General features: G+C 35.7%; 1 protein-coding gene across 4 annotated transcripts in view; it reads left to right on the plus strand.

The window, feature by feature from the left end:
* The window catches only part of LOC144977338 (L-fucose kinase-like), a 43729-nt gene that overhangs the window by 5916 nt on the left and 17435 nt on the right, over window positions 1-20378 (plus strand). The window contains exons 1-14 of one of the 4 annotated variants that reach the window (XM_078922426.1): window positions 1-44; window positions 1879-1994; window positions 2374-2525; window positions 4889-4939; window positions 5535-5660; window positions 6723-6795; window positions 7244-7344; window positions 8871-8951; window positions 9607-9726; window positions 12349-12535; window positions 14690-14820; window positions 16844-17005; window positions 19297-19335; window positions 19662-19781. The exon at window positions 1-44 is cut by the window's left edge and continues 107 nt beyond it. In XM_078922426.1, coding sequence (XP_078778552.1) covers window positions 1898-1994; window positions 2374-2525; window positions 4889-4939; window positions 5535-5660; window positions 6723-6795; window positions 7244-7344; window positions 8871-8951; window positions 9607-9726; window positions 12349-12535; window positions 14690-14820; window positions 16844-17005; window positions 19297-19335; window positions 19662-19781 — 1440 coding nt within the window. In that variant the 5' untranslated portion in view covers window positions 1-44; window positions 1879-1897. The remainder of the gene's footprint in view (window positions 45-1878; window positions 1995-2373; window positions 2526-4888; window positions 4940-5534; window positions 5661-6722; window positions 6796-7243; window positions 7345-8870; window positions 8952-9606; window positions 9727-12348; window positions 12536-14689; window positions 14821-16843; window positions 17006-19296; window positions 19336-19661; window positions 19782-20378) is intronic. The other 3 variants (XM_078922425.1, XM_078922428.1, XM_078922427.1) reach the window with 3 other exon arrangements.

Genomic DNA, 20378 nt, shown 5'->3' on the forward strand with positions numbered 1-20378 from the left:
ACAAATGAAAAGTTGTGATGCTTCTAGTCTAACACAGGACCACGGTAAGAATCACAGTAAGAATATCTGGGAGCCTTCCGAAAGCTCCTACACCTACATCCCCGTCCCAGTATTCTTAAAAAATTTTTTTTTTTTATATCTATAATGTTCTATCATTCTATCTATAGTTAGGGGGTTTGGGGGGGGGGGGGGGCAGACTTAAAAAAAAAGTTTCCCCCCTCCCAAACCCCCTTCTAGAACATTATAAAAAAAGAAGAATACTGGGGATGTAGGAGCGTTCGGAAGGCCTCCCGACTATCTAATCGCCCCAAAAGCTATGTGATGACAATGACAATGAGGTTTTCCAGATTTGCTTATCCGGTCCGGTAAGTAGTTCTGGAAAACCTTACCGGTCGTCACCTGTAATGATAAATAATCTGCTCACTCACATATATATTTACTCATACAATCGATTATAAATTTAGAGATAATAAAAACAGGTCTTTAACTGAGAATATCGATTGGTTATCACAACTATGTAAGTAAGCCTCTTTGGTTATTGAAACGTCTTTTATAAAAATAAAAGTGACGTGAATTGCGAATCAGTGAAGAAACTACGACTACGAAGGGAAGTCCTGCAGAACTTGATGCAAAGTGCAACGCAGCCCTCACACATCGACATCACTTCATCACTGTCAAGCTCTAATCATGACTTATGTCTTGAAACCAAAGCCAAAGCAGGCAATATAATGGGCTTGATTAATGACTTGAAGGGTGACAGTATTTCTGTCCCTATCAAAGGGAAAGCATTTTTTACACCTTACCCATTTGACTAAGGAGTGAATCCTCAGGCCTCAGTGAATGAGTACAGGTTATTTGGCTGTGACCGAAATTGTAAGTGTGCTTGTTGTATAAAAGGAGCCTATGGAGTGTACTGTGCAAATTTGAAGTTTGATTCTATAAAACTTGCTGAAATATTGTTGTATGCATTGAGCATGGTAATGGCAATGGTAAATCCGTTGCAATGTCTATATAATATATGGCTAATAACAAGAAATGAAGTGAGTAGGAAAGTGGTGGATAGCTCAGATACTAGAGCCACACTCTCCCTGGCCAGACGGACTTGTCGTACCAGTAAGGTTGTAGGTTCGAGCCCCCCATCGCAGCGAACATTTTTCATTCTCTATTGTCTCTGGCACTTTCCTACTCACTTCATTTCTTGTTATTATCAACATAAGTGCCGACTCCACTCACTTTTCTGAATTAATGTTATGTTATTAACAGCATTGCTTCTGTCAAAAATCGTCATGACACCTTACAAGCATCATGTCTGGCCTCGGGAGAAATTCCGTAAGCTCCAAGGGGTAGCATCTCTTTCAATTAGTATTTTTACAGTGGATCTTTTGTCAAGTGTTTATTTATCCGATTTGTCTATATAGTAGCATTTTAAAAACTCAAGAAAAAACCTTGATAGATTAGTGAAAATTTAAAATGTCCTAACATGATCATTGTTTTGGTTCTCTGCCACCATTTTGTCATTGAAGTATTGAAAGGTAGTGCAAAGCAGTCGTAAGGGTTTATTTTTCTATTAGGGTTAGCTTGAGCTCAGTGGATTTTTTTTTCTATTGGGGTTAGTTACAAGTCTTAATAAAGGTGCTAGGGTGTTTGTTTTTCCTATTAGTCAAAGGTACTAGGTTTTATTTTTTATATACAGGGTTAGTTAAAGGAATACTTGGGTTGTTTCCCTTATTACGAGGAGCTTATGGAAAGCCTCTCCTGGCCTCATATTTTCGGTGTTGCTGTTGGCTTGGGACCACTTGGAAAGTTTTTAAAGAAAATTTAGTGAATATTGTGTTACTTCTACAAAAGTTCATTTTTATTTTTTTTTTATCGTTGCAGTGGAAGCTCAAATATAATCATGGATAAAAGCAACTCAGCTTCAAAAAAGTCACTGAGCTGGGATGCTATTGTGTTGACATGTTCAAACAAATCATGGAGTCTGACACTGAAAAACGGTAATTTGATATTAGCAAGAAGCTGTCTGTGGAAGATTAAATCATTTTTAAAATCATATCATCGTCATCGTCGTCGTCATCATCATCATCATTGTCTTCAATGTCATCATCATCATCATCAACCAAAATTTTATGTTTGCATTTGAAAAGTTCACAGGATTGAATATTCTTGTATGAATGAAAACTAATTTTGTATTCCAAACTTTTTTAAAATCTTTTTTTTTTCACTCACATCTTTTCTTTTTCTCTTTTTCTCCGCCTCTTTCTCCTCCTTCTGTTCCTCCTCTTCTTCCTCCCCATCCTCCTTTACATGTTCTGTGTCACACTGATATTCTATTTTGATTAAGCATGCACCCTCTATTATATTCTTTTACTTCAGAATTAGAAGCTCGTCAACAGAAAGGTTTAATCGAAGAGAATGTTATTTTATTGGTTGTGGAGGATCCTAAATCTGAAGTTGGTAGCGGTGGTGCTACTATCAACGCTCTGCTCACTGTTACAGAGTATATTAGTGCTCGAAAAGGATTTTCTGTAAGTCTCAAAACAAAATACAGGGATGGGAATTTGCAGATTTGTCCCCAATTGTAGATTTCCTTTTTTTCTTATTTTGGTGGGAGAGGAGTTGGGTGGAAGGGGGGAGGAGCTATTTGACTTTGCATGGCCGTTTACTTTTCCTGTAGTGTACCTTTAGGAATACCTACTCTGTTGCATTACTCAATATGCGGCTGTGTGATCTAGTGGTATGACTATCGCCTTGGGATCGGAAGTCAGGGTTTGAGACCTGCTCTGAGTGGCGCATAGTTGAATCCTTGTAAAAGGTTCTTTATTCACATTCTCTCACTATACTCAGCCATACCTGCCTATTATTACGGACCATCCGTAATTGTTACGGAAGTGTAAGGACAATTACGGACTTAACGAAATAGAAGAGATATTACTGATACAAATGGTCGCAACGTTGATTTTACCAATGGACAAAGTGCTGATTTGAAGTTTGAATTTTTCTTATGTTCTGGATCATATTTTAACCTTTTTTATCGATTGTGATAGATCTTAATCTATTTCTAGATTCGATGTTTTAAAATACTGGTAGATAGACATCTAGATCTAGTAGGATTACATTTTTTAAAAGTTGTCATTCATTTGGAGTTTTATTTTACTTATATAAAAGGGTGTATCTATCATTATTTTTGTTTGCTTTAGTATAACTGAAATTTGACCATTAATTACTGATGAATTTTGTATTTCTTACTGAATTTGAAATTTTCAAGTAGGCAGGTATATGCTCAGGTGAAAAATGAGTACAGGCTGTTAACACTGTTGTCTCTGTCAGTAAAAATTGTAATATTGCTTAACAGGCATCATGTCTCATCCTACATGTGAAGTGTTGGCTATGGACACTGTGTAAAGCGCTTTGAGCACGTTTAGTGGATATTGTGCAATGTAAATGCTCTAGTTTTATAATAAATAGTTGTATTTGGGAACAATGTATGGGCATCTGATCTTTTTACAAAATTTGTTCCCATCCTTGATAATAAGAAATCATTTTTATATTAAAAGGCTGTAACAACATGGCCATCTTGGTGCGAAAATGCCTCTGAAACAGAATTAAAAAGGGATGAAGCTGATGCTTCATATGAAATTTTTAAGCTTAACTTATAAAACTTGAGTTAATTGAATCACCTTGTTGATAGGAGAGTGACTTAAAATTTAAAAAAAGATTTATTTCATGATATTCTGACCATTTTGATTTTAACACTCAAGTTTCTTTATCTTGTCCATTCCAACTTATTACCAGATAGACACGGTGAATTATATACTTGACCCATCGACACAAAGCAGTATTACGTCGTGATGGTTTAAATGCTGATAATTGAATCTATTGTCATAGATATGAAACTTTGGTTAGGTTATTCTGTGTTATTGAGAAGAATAAGTTTATCGATGATGGGCGGGCAGATCAAACCTCTGAAGTCCCGATTTTTATGCAGATGTCTGATCCGCCCAAAATTAAACAATAATTAGGTCACAAAGCTTCAGAGGTTTGATCTGCTGATCATGAAAATTGAGACTTCTTAGGTTTGATCTGCCGACCATCGATATACAGTGACAAAAAGTGACAACCCACCATCTCAAAACAGAATGATGTCGGGAAGAATTGGATCCCTGAAAAGTGAATTTACAATCAAAATGATAAGAAATAAGAACTTCAGGTCTTTGGCAATGCAAGACATTGTATTTATTCTCCACTATCAAGAATTGAATATAAATTAAACCAAAGTTTCATATTAAATACTTTAAATTCAATATCCAATGAATAGTCCATCCCGAAATAATACCATTTTCAGACGGTGTTTCAGATTTCTGGTCATCTCGATATTGAAGTTTCTTTTAAGCATTGGGTACACCCCGACATAAGTACTGCTTTTAGGCTATAGGTCGCATATGTGACCCAGAGTGTCAATCTGGTATAAAGTCAGAATGAATAATGTGGAGATAATGGAGTTTAAAATCAAATTAAACAGGATAAGGAATTAAAAAAAATAATGTTTAGTTTAAAAATCAAAAGCCACCCTGCTGAATGAAAGTGATTATTTTGACTCATGTATGATATTTTCTAGGACAGGAGACACTACGTTGCTAAGCTTCACACTGAGAGTGTGCTATAATCTAGCGAGTACTCTGCCCTTTTCCCCCCCTTTTCATTAAGAAGTTATTATTTATACAAATAATTCTGACCTCACCAGTTGGAAAATTTGTAACATTTGTAGATTTGTCTACTATTAAATTGTTGAAAGTTTAATTGAAATAATAAAAGATAACCTTTTTAATTTTAGTACCAGGACAATAAAAAACATTTTTGTCATGTATTTTTTTAATAACATTCATTTCAGGTTGTCAATCCTGATGTTCTCATCGGTTCAAACATTCTTATTTGCCACACGGTAAGGAGATCAGTTTCAGCCTTTTTACCACTTTTTAAATTTTCAGAACAATTTCAGGCTCTATAAAGCATAGATACTCTCACTGTTATTTCTGATTTCTACTCTCATACTGTAATGTCATCAAGGTTATAAGAAAAATCTATGAAATATCATATTTGTTTACTTGATATTATTCCTTGATAGACTATTGGTGTTTACACGAAAAGACTCATAATTATTCATGCCTTATTGTTTCAAATAACAAGTTTTAGGTACTACTATTCCAATTTCTTGAATATAAAATGGTCAGTTACAATGGGATTCGAACCTTTCCCAACTGGTCGGAAGTCTAGTATCTGCTTATAAACTGCAAAGCTTCATACAACCTCAGTTTACTGTCAGGTTTTGGGATAGCTTGGCAATATAAGGGATATATTTATCATGAATTTAATACGATATATATATTATATATATATATATATATATATATATATATATATATATTTCTTTATTGCAGCAAGGTTAGTTGGAAAGCAAAGGGACCTTACAGCTAGGCATTACCGTATATTTGTCTTGTTCTGTTTGTATTTTAAAATTGTTTTTTTGTTAACTTCAGGGCCAACTTTATTCTTACGAAGCATGCAGTCGTCCATTTTTAACTCTTCCTGCCTTGAGAGAATGTGCCAAGTTTGACGCCCCTGTCTGCAATATAGACCTTATCCTATCCATCGTCACTGACAAGGTTGGTGAAGTTATATGAAAAAAGAAATCAAACAACGGAAAAATATGAGCCTGTATATAATGCATTATTTTTAAATGTGGTCAAAGCACTTTACATGGGGTCCCAAGCCAACAGCACAGGCAGGTAGGATGTAATGCAAGCCAACCCTTTAAGGCAGTGCTTATCAAATTTTTTTTTGGACTCGTACACAATTGCATCAATCTTAATGGGAAAAGGAATGCATCGTTGGGATGATAAATATGGTATCATAATCCACTCATGGTATTTCCATTATATATAGTTAGTTGCTTTTGTAGAGTGACTATATTATTTTATGCTGGTATGTTGCACACCCCCAGTACACCCCATCAAAGTGTTAGGGCTAACCCACACCAGAGACTGACTCAGGCAACCCGGCATTGGATAAAGACATCGGGCACCGAAAATATACTAAGAATAAAGAGAATAGCACCATGCACCCGACGTTTTCTGCTATTTTTTTTGAGCTTGGTATGGGTAGGTCTAGCGGCTTTCTCTTTATTCTTAGTATTTTGTCTGCGCCCGATGTCTTTATCCGGAAGACGGCAGAGGACGGCAATGCCGGGTCGTCTGAGTCAGTCTCTGGTGTGGGTTAGCCTTTACATCTTTTAAAAAGATTGGTACATCCTGTGGTGTATAATACACCTGGTTGAAAAGCATTGCTATTTATAATTGTATTTCGATAGAGACAACGCTGTCAGTGAATGTGTACTTATAGTGAGAAAGTGTTGTGAGTAAAGAGTCTTTTCAAAGGACTCAACATTGTGCCTTATAAAGCAGGACAACACCCTTTGGCTTACAAGCGTCATACCAAATCCACACCACACTGTGCAGTCGAAAAGGAATTATGTAATTGGCTGGGATTATTTTTTTATTTATAGAACCAATAACGCCACCACAACCACCACCCTAACATTGCCACCATCATCACCACCACAACCATCATCATACATTCATTATGACCGTCATCATTACCTGTGTAATCACCACCACCCATCACTGTCACTTCCACCTTATGACTAATGTTGTATCTTTACACCTCAGTTATCAACGCTTACCACGCAAGGGGTGTGGGTATGCAGTACAGACATGGTTATCTCAATACCAGACACAGTTGGTAAGTCTCTTTGTTCATCTTGGTATGGGTGTTTATATGTGTTTGTTTATGTGTGTGTGTGTGTGTGTGTGTGTGTGTGTGTACTTGTGTTTGTATGTGTGAGTGAGTGTGTATTAAAAGTATATATGCATCCTTTTCGAGTATTCATGTATTCAACATCATCATTATCATCATCATCATCATCATCATTATCATCATCTTCACCACCACCTATACCACTACATTTATATCATCACTATCATCATCACCACCACCACCACCACCACTACCATCCAGAAGGGAGGGGGGAGTGAGAGAGAGAGAGAGAGAGAGAGAGAGAGAGAGAGAGAGAGAGAGAGAGAGAGAGAGAGAGAGAGAGAGAGAGAGAGAGAGAGAGAGAGAGTGTTTGTGTGTGCACCCAATGTCATCCTTCAATGTTTTTTATTTTATTTTTATTTTTTTTTTTCAGATCTTCACTCCTCCTTCCAAGACTGTGACGTGTGTGCTATCACCATTCCTCTTCCACCAAAAGTCCTCAAAGACCACGGAGCATGTATTCTTAATTCAGAGGTATTATCTCGTCCATTCTTTGCTGACCAGCCTACTATTACAAAAAATGTCATAAAATTACGAAATTTTGGCTCCAATTTCATAACTTCACGAGCATCTCTTAGTCAATGAAACTTATTGAAAATGAAAGTTGTTGTCAGAGTGCATAATTTTAAGGATTTTGAAGTGGTATATAATCCTGGTGAAGGTAAATTGTTTATTTTGGAAGTTAACAATAGCGACTTCAATTTTTTTTCTCCTAAAAATTACCAATTAAAAATTTTTCATATAGGCAGGTCTGTAACTATAAATGTAACTTAATGTGGCAATCTGCTATTATGTCAGAATGGATAAATTGAAGAACATTTGAATATCTAGTCAAAATGGACAGAATTAGGCATCAAAACTAAGTATCTGTCAAATAAAGTTGTTCTTCAGAGTCATAAGGCCCGTGGAGCAGATTTTATTTCTATAGCACGAAACAAATAAAAGCTTTTGCTTGCTATCCTTTGGATAGGATGCTGGTCTATCGCAAAGTACTTTCTGCCAGATTTATCAGAACCAGCTACCCAATTATTTCTGGGTGGACAGGGGGTTATAAAAAATTCTCAACTGCACCTAGGATCTGAGTGGATAAATTAAGTTATAATTTAATTTTAAGCATAAGAAGTTGTTCTTTGTTTTATATAATTGCAAATCCGTACTTTTGGCCTCGGGATAAAACTGATTTTTTAAGTAAAAATCCTGAATTTTCTAGAGGCTACTTCTTTTATATTTCTCTTTTCTTATGGGTTGGTTTCTGTGGATAGGGGAGGATAAAAATGCAAAAGGACATATTGACTAGGTGCTTCATCTGTGATTTGAGGTAAATGGCCTTAAAGATCAAAGTTAGCTGTCTCATTATCCATTACGCCACAGGTACAACAATTAATTAAATATGAGCTTGAAAAAATTTGTTCACCTTGTTTTAGTTTCATGTGTTTTCAGACACCTGCTAGAGAACTAAAGGCCAACAGAGCTCAAGTTTATTACCACTGCAAATTTGTTCAAATGCCTAAATGAAATAGTGCCATCTTTTTTCTCATGGCCTCTTGAATTGTATAGATACACCTGCTAAATCACTCCAATCCCAAAATGAATGATTATTTCATGTTCCCACATGTAAACCATCTCTAGCTGAAAAAAATTATTTCTCTGTCGGGGCGCCCCAAAAGCATGAACAAATTAAACTGTAATCGAAAAGGCCTCTGAGCAGCGTAGCAATTTTAGGAAAATTTTAAAAACACTTCATTTCTGGTAGGCTTTTGAGCTTTTGCATAGAAATAGTATATGTATTTTGTGTTACCTACTACCTTTGTATGTGTAGTGCCTTAAAGCAGTATGTAGATTGTGTGAACTTTATAAATAAATTATTACATTACACATAATATAATAATGGTTTCTTGTAGTGTTAGACAGTTACAATTGCTTATCACCGGTTGAAAGTACAATAGTTTCAGCCGTATATTTACTTGTGTGTTTATTTTCAATTTTTTTTTTCTCTCTAGGGTTACATTGACGACATCCTGTTTAAAGCGGACTTGTCTACTCTAGAGTTGTTGACAAGGCCAGATGGAAATATACCAGGTGTAAGTTTGGTGCCTATTTATCCCAGTTTGTGGCAACAAATTTCTTTTAATAATAATAATTGGCCCTCGCTGTCTTTCCCTTTCTCATTCTTTGTCCTCTTTCCTTTACTCTCTTTCCATATTCTGAAATTCGACTATACTGCAACACAATAGGACAGAGAAGTCGTAATGTATTATTATTATTATTATTATTATTATTATTATTATTATTATTATTATTATTATTATTATTATTATTATTATTATTATTATCTTCATCTTTATCACTACTACTCACTATTTTCATTACCATCTTCTGTAACATCATCATTATCTTTACTGTTGTTCTTGTTTTTGTAGATATTGTTCCTTCCAGCATCATTGCCAATATTTTTATAGCTTCCACTATTGTTATTATGACCCTTGTTATCAAATAGTTGCATTCCACCTTGTTATTATTTTGTTTGTCTTTAAAAACAAAAAAGAAAGTAAAATGCCTTGCATTCGCCTAGCAAGATCTGTCCCAAATTTTTAAAGAAATATATAAATATTTTCATCTGTTATCTAAAAAAACAAAACAAAAACATTTTGTTGTTTCAGAATTATCTTTATCTTCTCTGAATGATGTAACCTTCATAAATATTTATTATAATTTTTTTGTTGTTGTTTTGTTTAGACTGCTGGCTTTATTTACATGTCCCAGAAAGTAGCAGAAAAATTATTGTCATTTTACACCAAACCTCCACTGGACGCTTGTACTTACATGGGCTTGGACAGCGGGCAGCCTCCTCTCAAGGTACAGTTGTCAACAATCCTCATCAAGTTTGCCTATTAATATAATGTTGTGTATTTAACTAATCGATTTTATCCAAATTACACAAATGTGTTGAGAAAAAAGTGACATCAGCTTCTGAAATTGTTTGGATTTCTGTGATCTGGGGGTGGGAGAGGGGGAAGGGGGGGGGGGGGGGGGGGGGGGGGGGGCAGGCATATTTTGAGAATTCAAACTGGAACACCTGAGAAGAATATGGACAAATAATTTACTAACCAGTTGAAGTCGTGCTGTCAATGCATAGCAGATGAGCCTGAGCCCACACAACTGGGAGTGATTGAGAACTGGCAATGATTAGTGAGAGATATTATAAAAATGAATGGACAAAAAAGTCATTAGGCAAGCTTCTTCTTCTTCTTCTTCTAGGTTCCATGCCTGGTCCAGGCTTCGGATACTGCATGAATTATCTCTCTCCATTCCTCCCTGTCTCTTGCTTTTTCAAACAGCTCTTGGATTGTTAGGTTGGTGAAGCCCTTCAGTTGGTCTATGAGTGTTTTTCTTTGTCTCCCCTGGGCGCGTTTACCAGGTATTTTTCCACAACTTGCCAGGTATTCATTCTTATCTTTCCTTACTATGTGTCCGAAAAAGGATAGTTGTCGATCCGCTATTAAGGGCATTAGTTTCCTTTGTTGGTATGTTTGTTTTAGCACTTCTTCGTTCGTTTTGTGTGCAGTATACGATATACTCTGCATCCTTCTCAAGCACCACATTTCAAAAGCTTCAATGTTCTTTTGTGTTTCTGCATTTGTAGTCCAGCTTTCGCATCCGTATAACAAGATTGGCCACACGTAGCACTTCAAGACTCGGAATCTAATCCCGAACGACATCTGTTTGTTTTTCAAAATGTTTCCCAGGTCCATGAAGGCCTGTTTGGCTTGAGTTATTCTCAAGCTTAATGACATGGAAATTAAAAAAAAAAAGTTTGCTGTTGCTATAATGAAACACTTGGATTGTGTTTAGAATGACGACAAAAAACAAAAGTGGTATGAATTTTCATATATTATATGTGCGGCTATGTGGTCTAGTGGTATGACACTCGCTTTCGGATCGGAAGGTCCTAGGTTCGAGCCTCGCTCGGCGCATAGTTGAGTCCTTGGAAAAAAACTCTTTACTCACATTCTCTCACCGTTCTCAGGTGTAAAACGAGTACCTGCCCGTTAACAGCGTTGTCTTAGTCCGAAAAATTGTAATATCGCCTAACAGGCGGCATGTCCCATCCTACATGTTAAATGTTGCTGTTTACCAGGGACTGCTTGTAAAGCGCTTTGAGCACATTTAGTGGGTATTGCGCTATATAAAAGCTCAATTTAAATTTAATTTAATTATTATAAGGTCTCTTGTCCAATCAGAAGTCCTGATAGGCCAGTTGGTAGAACAGTCTACTCACAAACAGTCCTAGGCATGGCCCATTCAGTATTGCTTGGATAGCTGGATTTCTTGAATTTGGCTGAAAGTACTTTGTGATAGACCATCCAAAGGGGAGAAAGTAATTGTTTCTGTGCATTTCCTGATACAGAAACTGGGATAAATTTTAGGACCTCTGACCATGCTATTCAAAGGACTACTTTTCAATTAATCAGCAATGATAATGCCACTCTTTTTTCTTGATTTATGACATTGCTTTGACTTATTTTGTAACAATTACACATTGACAGTATGCTCTTGGAATCTACATCTGTTCCCTACTTTTTACCATTTCCCTGTGTCTTACTTTTCTTGTGTGCTTTTAATTTTCAATCTAGATTTATTTTACTATCCCCTTTTCTTCCTTTTCACTGGTGCTGAAATGACCGAAATGTGCTGAAATGACTTAAATGTGCTGAAATGACTTAAATGTGCTGAAATTACCGAAATGTGCTGAAATGACTTAAATGTGCTGAAATGACTTAAATGTGCTGAAATGACTTAAATGTGCTGAAATGACCGAAATGTGCTGAAATGACCTAAATACTCAGGCTGCATAGAATTCAAAACAATGCTGAAAGATTCGTCCTTAAGCACAGCAAGAAACATCATGCGTCACCTCTGCTAAAAGAGTTTCATCGGCTTCCTGTTAAGGAGTGAATATTGTAAAAGTTCTGACATTGTGTTTTAAATGCCTCAACACATATCAACCAACTTATCTTTATGATAAATTGGAGTTATATACAACAACCTGATCCCTTCGCTCGCCATCCGATGAAAAATTGCTTGTCACTCAAGGAAAGAACTCTTATTTGTCATGTGGAGGACGTTCCTTTCTTAGAATAATCCCAGCCCTCTGGAACAAACTTCCAACAGAATTACGGCATTATTCATCGGAAGATATGTTTAAGAAGCATCTTGTTTTTTTTTTCAAATTGAATTGTTGATGCCCCTGTAAAGGGCTCTGAACACTTCCTCGTGATATGGAAGAGTGCTAAGCGAATATAATATATTATAATAATTATTAAATGTATCGCATAATATATTATAATTATTATTGAATGTATCGCAAGCGCTGTAAAACCCTTAAAAACAAACAAACATAACAATTGTTACATTTTAAATAGTTTTATATGTCCTCAATGCAAAACAACCAAAATTTATGACAACTCGTGTCCTCAGCTCTCCCTGTTCTACGACTTTCTGCTGCCAATGACAAATTCTGTGTCTGAAGAGGACTTTGTACGGGGCAAACGAGGTGGTTCATACGGCAAGCCTGTCAATGGCATGTCTGAAAATGGTCGACACAATATGGAATATGCCAGGCAGTTGGTGTGGAATGAGCTGCATGACTTGCGCATCAAGGCTTGTGAGTAATGGCTTTACTTGAGTATGTATAGGTATTCTAGACAAAGTAGAATAAATTCGATTGATTCCATTTATTCATCCCAAATTTATATGAGCTATCCACGGTCGTACTTCATACGGTAGAGTCACGATCTCCCGGCCAGGCCGAGTTGTCGTACCAGTAAGGTCCCGGGTTCGAGCCCCCATCGCCACTGCAAAGTTTTTATTCTCTGTTGTGTTCTGGCACTTTCCTACTCACTTCATTTCTTCCTTTTCCGGTATATTACCGAATGTCATTTTACAGCTTCCTTCTGGTCTCCCTTTCAATATGTTTCTTTTATTTATTTTAGTTCATTTAATATCCATTATTATTACTATGTGTCCTGCTTGTTTTTATTGCGTGAATGCGTCTATACTTTTTATGTGATTTTTAAAACTTGATGTTAAGCTTTCCTCTATCCACTGTTCTTGGGCTTGTTTTCATCTTGCTTACTTGTGATTTAGTTTGGGACCAGTTTGGCATCCATATGTCATTGAAAGGAGCTCAAATTGCTTAAATACTTTTGTTTTCCAAGGTAATTGGAAGGATTGGATCTTTAAATATTTCTTTGAATCCTCTGATTACATTAAAAAAAAATTCATTCTGTTGTTGATTTCATGTTTTTTGTAGTCTTCCATTCATATTCATTGCTTGATGTGGGTAAATGTTTGTATTTTCTTGATTTTTTTCTCCTTCAAAATGGATATGATAACGTGAGTTTGTAGTCATCATGGATTTTCAGCCCATTTTTCAAGCTTTCTTCATTAGTAGTAGTAGCAGTAATAAGCCTCGCGGCCGAATGATGCTTGCTGAGAATTGTGTGATTCAGTCTTAGTCAATGAGTATAGCTGCTCTCTCCATTCATGTTGTTAATTGTTTCCATTGGTCACGGTCCTGTGCAAGAGTTTGAGGCTGTCAAAATCTTGTTGTGACTTTAGTATGGAGGGCACTGCACTATTTCTTAGTTCTTCAGGGATTAATTTGGCCTCATCTGAATCTAGAAATTTCTGATTTGTAGAGAGATCCTGGTTCAGGGTAGTTACTATTGATGTTTGGTGGTCTCCCTACATATTTGTTGCCATGAAAGAAATATTCTGTCATTGCTGTTTGGGGTGGGATGTTATCTTTGCGACGTAAGATGTGACCAAATAGCCTCCATCGCTGTTCTTTTAATATTGTACTCAGACGTTGGACCCTGTTTTTTTCATAGAGATCAGTATTTGTAATTGTCTCTGGCCAATAGATTCCGATTACTTGACGTAATTGTTTGCGATGGTATGAATCGAGATTTTCAAGTTCTTTTTTTCTTCATTAGCTTGATTAAGTTAGTGTGAAAGCCTAAAAGTAAATAAACTTGAAACTTGAAAACATTTCGCCTTCTACATCTCAAGTCCATTAGCCATTCACCATTTATATTAATGCTGTTGTCGTTAAGACTAATCTTTTGAAAAATTTCTTTGATTGCTGTTGTAAATGATGTTGGATTCCCTTGTGTCACTCCTCTTATAATAAGTAATTCTTTTGCTAAAGCTTTATCAATTTGAGTTCTGGCATTAGCTCACATGCATATCCTATATATTTGCACTATATTATATTTCTTCTAATTTTATTGACTTCAGCACATTAATTATAGTCTTGTGCATGATAGAGTCAAATGCCTTTTCATAGTTAATGTATCCAATGCAGAAAGGCTGGTTGAATTCATCGCTGTTAAAATATTATGTGGTCAATTGCATGCAAATGGTTAGCGGTTGAGTAAGCTTTTCTAAATATTTTCTGATTTCTTAGCAATATTTCAAGAGCCATAAAAATAATGAAAATGGAAAAACTAAAAATTGAAGCAATTCAAACAACAGAAGCTAATTATTGAATCGCCATCTTCATCATCATCATAATGATCATCATCATCATCATCATCATCATCATCATCATCATCATCATCATCATCATCATCATCTGTATTGCCATAATCATCATCATCATCGCCATAATGATCATCATCATCATCATCCTTATCGCCATAATCATCATCATCATCATTATTATTATTAACATCATCATCATCATCATCGTCATCGCCATCATCATCATCATTATCATTATTAACATCATGATTAACATCATCATCATTGACAGGTGTGATAGAAGGAGGCAAATACATCTACATGGTTGACAATGCTTCAGAACACAAAAAGATGCTCCTAAACTTTCCAGAAACAGAGGGACTTGGTCTAACCTGGACAAACAGAGCTCACTCTTTCATTGGGGTAACTTAAAAAATATGTTATATTTAATTGTGCGACTTTGTGGTCTTGTTGTAGGACACTCACCTTTGGACTGAAAGTCTCCGTTTTCAAGTCCAGCTCTGTGTGATAAAACGTTGAGTCCTTGGAAAAGGCTTTTTCCTCACATTTTACTCTCCATACTCAGGGGTAAAATGAGTACCTGGTTAACAGGGTTGTCTCTGCCAACCCTATTTTGTAATGTCGCTTTACAGGGGTCATGTCTGATCCTGCATGTTAATTGTTCCTGTTAGCTAGGGGTCCCTTGTAAAGTGCTTGGCACCAAAAAAATATGAATTCTTTTCATGTTTGTAAACGCAATTTCCTTATGAATGAATAAAGTTTATTTGATTTATGTAGTCTTGTAGTATGATTCTCACTTTCTGATTGGAAGGTCCTGGGTTTGAGCCTCGCTCTGCACATAGGTGAGTCCTTGGAAAAAGCTCTTTACTCACATTCTCTCACCGTGTTCAGGTGTAAAATGAGTACCTGGCCGTTAACAGCGTTGTCTCTGAAAAAAGATATAATATCACCTAACAGGTGTCATGTCTCATTCTTCCATTACGTGTTGCTGTTGGAAAGTGCTTTGAGCACGTTTAGTGGATATTACGCTTTATAAAGCTCATGTTAAAATTTTTTTTTCAATATTTAGAAATGGATTAAATTGATCTCCAAATTGTCAAAAGATAAAAATGCATAAACCCAAGACTTCTCTTTGTTTTCTTGGTAACATGTAAGATTGCGTTTAGTCATTATACAGCAGTGTAAACCTTTTTGGATACTTTGGTACTTTTTAAACTGAAATGTTTATTCTGATTTTTAGAGTAATAACCATTAAATAGACATAACTAAGTATTTCATTGTTTAAAGTGTATAATTATGGTTACATGTTGTTCTTCACAATTCTAGACCTTTGTTGCATATGGAGTATAGCATGAGAAGTTTAGTGTCTGTGATAAAGTCTTATGATGTTAAATGTGGTCAGTGACATAATGGATGATATTGATTTCAAAACTTTGCCCGTGCATTGTGTCCTTGGGTAAGAATTGTCATATGTAGATCCTGGGCTTAAGTCCCGCTGTGGGCTTTGCAAAATTGAATCCTTGGAAAAGGCTATTATTTACTCATATTTTCTCACCACACTAGGGTGCTAAATAGGTACCCGGCCTATGACACGATTGTCTTTGTCAAAAAAAAATTTAAAAATTACAGGTGCCATGCCTTGTCCCATGTTGAGTATTGCTGTTGGATTTGGACCCTTTGTTAGTACTTTGGACACATTTAGTGGATATATGCCATATATAAGCATATTTTTATTGTTTCAAGCTCCTGGTATTATATACACATAAATCTACTCAACTCAGGTGTGTCTTGCATGGAAATCGTGCTATTCAAATGTACATATTTGATTTCTCTATTGTACTTGGGAGGTGACTCACTGTATCTTCTGCTGCTACTTTGTCGTTTATACCCTTAAATGTAGCTTCCAAGGTTTGCATACCAGTATGAAATCGTGTATCCTTGATATGCATTTTTGTCCAAAACGTGCAAGTATGAGAAAACTTGCCACAATATGGAAAAACAAAATTGAGCAAACAGTAGTTTCAACTGTTGGGATTGGTTTATTTTATTGTATTTTGACCCATTCAGGAGACGAGGAATGATGCATTTTGCATTAGCAGGACAGATCTGAAGTTGTGAAATAACATTTACACCTTCTCGCTCCTCTGATAACATGGTCCATTCCTTAAGTTATGACAATTACTGGTAAATTAGAAATTGTACCATGCTCGTTGAAACAAAAACATTAACTCTTACATTTTAAAAAAATGAAAAATGAAAGTCAATTGATGGTTGGCGGTTTGCTTTGTTTTCTTGTTTTGGAACGATTTGTATGTAGTTTTACCCGAGCCGTCATCTTGCTTTTTAATTGTGAGAAATGATTTAATGGTGAGTTACAGGTGATGCAAAACCCTTTAAACAAACCATTTTTGTTTTCAATCCACAGCCCCAAGGTACTGTAAGTGAGGATGCCTTTCTAATCAATAGTAAGATCATTGGAAGCGTCAAAATTCCGTCCAAGTGTGTGGTGTCACACTGTGACCTTGATGGCCATATAAGCATTGGAAAGGACTCTATCTTATCAGGGCTGCAACTACAGTTTTCTAAGGTATTTAAAAAAACAAACTACTATAGTGAGTAATTGTAACACATTGCAACAATCTGGTATTGTGTCAGAATGAAATAGATGAAGAAGATTCAGTTTAAAGTCAAAATTTTCAGAATGATTAAGGCATAGTATATATAGTCTTGTGATGTTTGACAAATAAAACTCATTCTACTCTAAGGCAACTTTTATTTCAACTCTGATTTTATAAGTCAAACACAAAATTCAATTTTAAGTATCAGTTTCACCCCTACATAAAGCCATTTTGAGATCATCTGTGACAATCAAGAGCAGAGTTTCCAGAAATAGATAATGTGTCTGGTTCAATTCCTTAAATAATGAAATTATTATTGAATTTTTTTTTCTGTCTTGTCGGGGTGCAGTGTGGCACATCAGAATGGTATTCACTTTGTAACCGTGAGGTAAACTGGCAATACTGGTTGAATCCCGTCTACCTTGCTTTGTGGCCTTAGCAAGTCACCATGTCAAAGGTCATTTGAGTGTGCTGCTTTGTGGCCTTAGCAAGTCACCATGTCAAAGGTCATTTGAGTGTGCTGCTTTGTGGCCTTAGCAAGTCACCATGTCAAAGGTCATTTGAGTGTGCTGCAATGCCGTGAATGCCCAGGACATTTCAATGCACCCAAAAGACTTTTTGTTTTCAATGAAAAATTTGATTTTTTTTTTTTTAAAGGATGTGTTTGTAGAATGAATGGACACTGACGGCTGCTTGGTATTCTTTTGAAGACTACACACTTTATTGCAAAAATCTGAAAAGGTGTGTATGACACAGTAATAAGCGGAGCTGAAACAAAAATACAAGAAAAAATAATCTTGAGATAGGCGGATATTTTGGGATGTTTTTTCTTGTATTTCTCTTTCTGCCTTGTCTAGCACTGTTTCATACACACCTTTTCAAATTTTCATCTTACACCTGTGCCTGCTCCCCAACGTCTCTACTTTATCATAAAGTACTTTCCAGCCGTTGAGGTACCAATCACTTCTGTGTAGACATCAGAAACATAAAATTTGACAAGTCTCTCTCCTCGTGAATTGAGTGCTCTTCCACTGGGCTATTGGGACCCCTGTTATAAGTTGCACTATAAGTAATAATAATGAAATGGACTGCACAGGTGACCAATTCAGATCTATCTCCTTGTGAATTGAGTACTTCTCCACTGAGCTATTGGGAAACCTGTTGTAAGTTACACTATAAGTAGTAAAAGTGATATGGACTGCACAGGTATCCAATTTAGATCTATCTCTTTGTGAATTGAGTGCTCTTCCACTGAGCTATTGGGACACCTGTTATAAGTTACACTATAAGTTGTAATCGTGAAATGGACTGCACAGGGGACCAATTCCGATCTCTCTACTTGTGAATTGAGTACTTCTCCACTGGGCTATCGGAACTCTCATTATAAGTTACACTATGAGTAATGACAAGGGCTAAGTTGGGTGAGCTGTGTTCGAGTAGGTTCCAGGCATGAGTCCCACTTCAGACACTTTGCTTTTTTTTTTTTTTCCACTGGACAGCCTTCATCAGATGATTGGTCTTAGAGTGAACCCCTAATCACCTGTCGTTTTGTTCTGTCATTTCTTTGGTTACAGATTATCTTATCTGGTCAGATTCAGATTTAGATTATAAACCTTCCATTTGCTTTCTTTGGATGACACGAGTGATGCCTATTGCCGTCAGATTTTGTTTCATGGATTATCTATATTCTCTCTGAAGAGTATACTTTTTAAATTTAAAAAATATATTTCTAAGCAGTGATAATTACAGTTATACTTTATACTCCAATAAACTGTCCTGATTACTGAGAAATATAGATAATTAATAGTTGTCTATACTTCTATAATATAGATGACAGAACCACAAATTAAAGTGGACATTTTGAACCATTAAAACGCATCAGAAACTAAAGAATGTTGTAGGCTTTGTGCATTAACATAGTTACAGAAAATGAAGTGAGTAGAAAAATGCCAGAAGACAATAGAGAATAAAAATTATGCCTGTTGGTGGCTCGAACACGCGACCTTACTGGTACATAGTTACAAATTTTAAGTAAATACTATGCTTTTAGAAGTAACAAACTATAACAATTATAGAAAAAAAAATGAAAAGAAAAGCTTCAAACAGAATAAAGTATGTATCAAGGAAGGTTTCAGGTTCGAAATTCTCCTCAACATCCTTTCCAAAGTGTAGCAAGCAAATTTGAAACTAAGATAAAATCTAATTGGATGAGCCTTATGATTCTTAAGGAATGCTATTTTTTTCTCTCTGTATTTTTCAGAGGGAGGCTTTGTGCATTAACATAGTTACAGAAAATGAAGTGAGTAGAAAAATGCCAGAAGACAATAGAGAATAAAAATTATGCCTGTTGGTGGCTCGAACACGCGACCTTACTGGTACATAGTTACAAATTTTAAGTAAATACTATGCTTTTAGAAGTAACAAACTATAACAATTATAGAAAAAAAAATGAAAAGAAAAGCTTCAAACAGAACAAAGTATGTATCAAGGAAGGTTTCAGGTTCGAAATTCTCCTCAACATCCTTTCCAAAGTGTAGCAAGCAAATTTGAAACTAAGATAAAATCTAATTGGATGAGCCTTATGATTCTTAAGGAATGCTATTTTTTTCTCTCTGTATTTTTCAGAGGGAGAAAAACCTGGAAATCCCAGACAGTATGGTTGTGCAAGGATTTAACATGTACTTGAAAACCCTGGGCATGTCCAGGAAAATCTTCACTGTCCATGGTCGCCATGATGATCTGAAGGTAAGATAAATATTTATTCATTTATTTAAGAGAACTCTATTGGCTATAGAATAAATTCTTCTTCTTCTTTCAGCTTATCCCGCATTTTGCAGGGTTGCCAAAATGGATGCCACATGTCCATGCATCTCGGTTCAGAGCATCATCTTCTTCCAGGCCTAGTTCTTTTATAGAGTATAAAATCTGTAATATTGTTTTTTGAATCACCTGCACTCTAATAATTAATGAAATACTTGATTTCTATGTCCGAGCCAGAAATCTATGATAGAAGTCTGATAATAACATTCTTATATGAAGCCAAAAGTTACTTGCGAAATTGGTGAGCCATCTTTTTTTTATTCAGCACCCCCCTTTCTGGAACTCCCTTCCAAGACATATCAAAGACAGTAATATTACAAAATTCTTTTAGAGAGATCTTAAAACGTTTTTATAATGTATGTTTGAGTAAATGATGTCATGTTACTGTTAAGCGCCATGAGCTTGTAAAGATACATGGTAAAACATTATTATTATTATTATTATTATTATTATTATTATTATTATTATTATTATTATTATTATTATTATTATTATTATTATTATTATTATTATTATTATTAT

The sequence above is a fragment of the Berghia stephanieae genome, chromosome 7 (assembly GCF_034508935.2).
Source record: "Berghia stephanieae isolate SIO BIC M18660-M18661 chromosome 7, UCSD_Bste_1.3, whole genome shotgun sequence".
NCBI classification, from domain to species: Eukaryota; Metazoa; Mollusca; class Gastropoda; order Nudibranchia; family Aeolidiidae; genus Berghia; species Berghia stephanieae.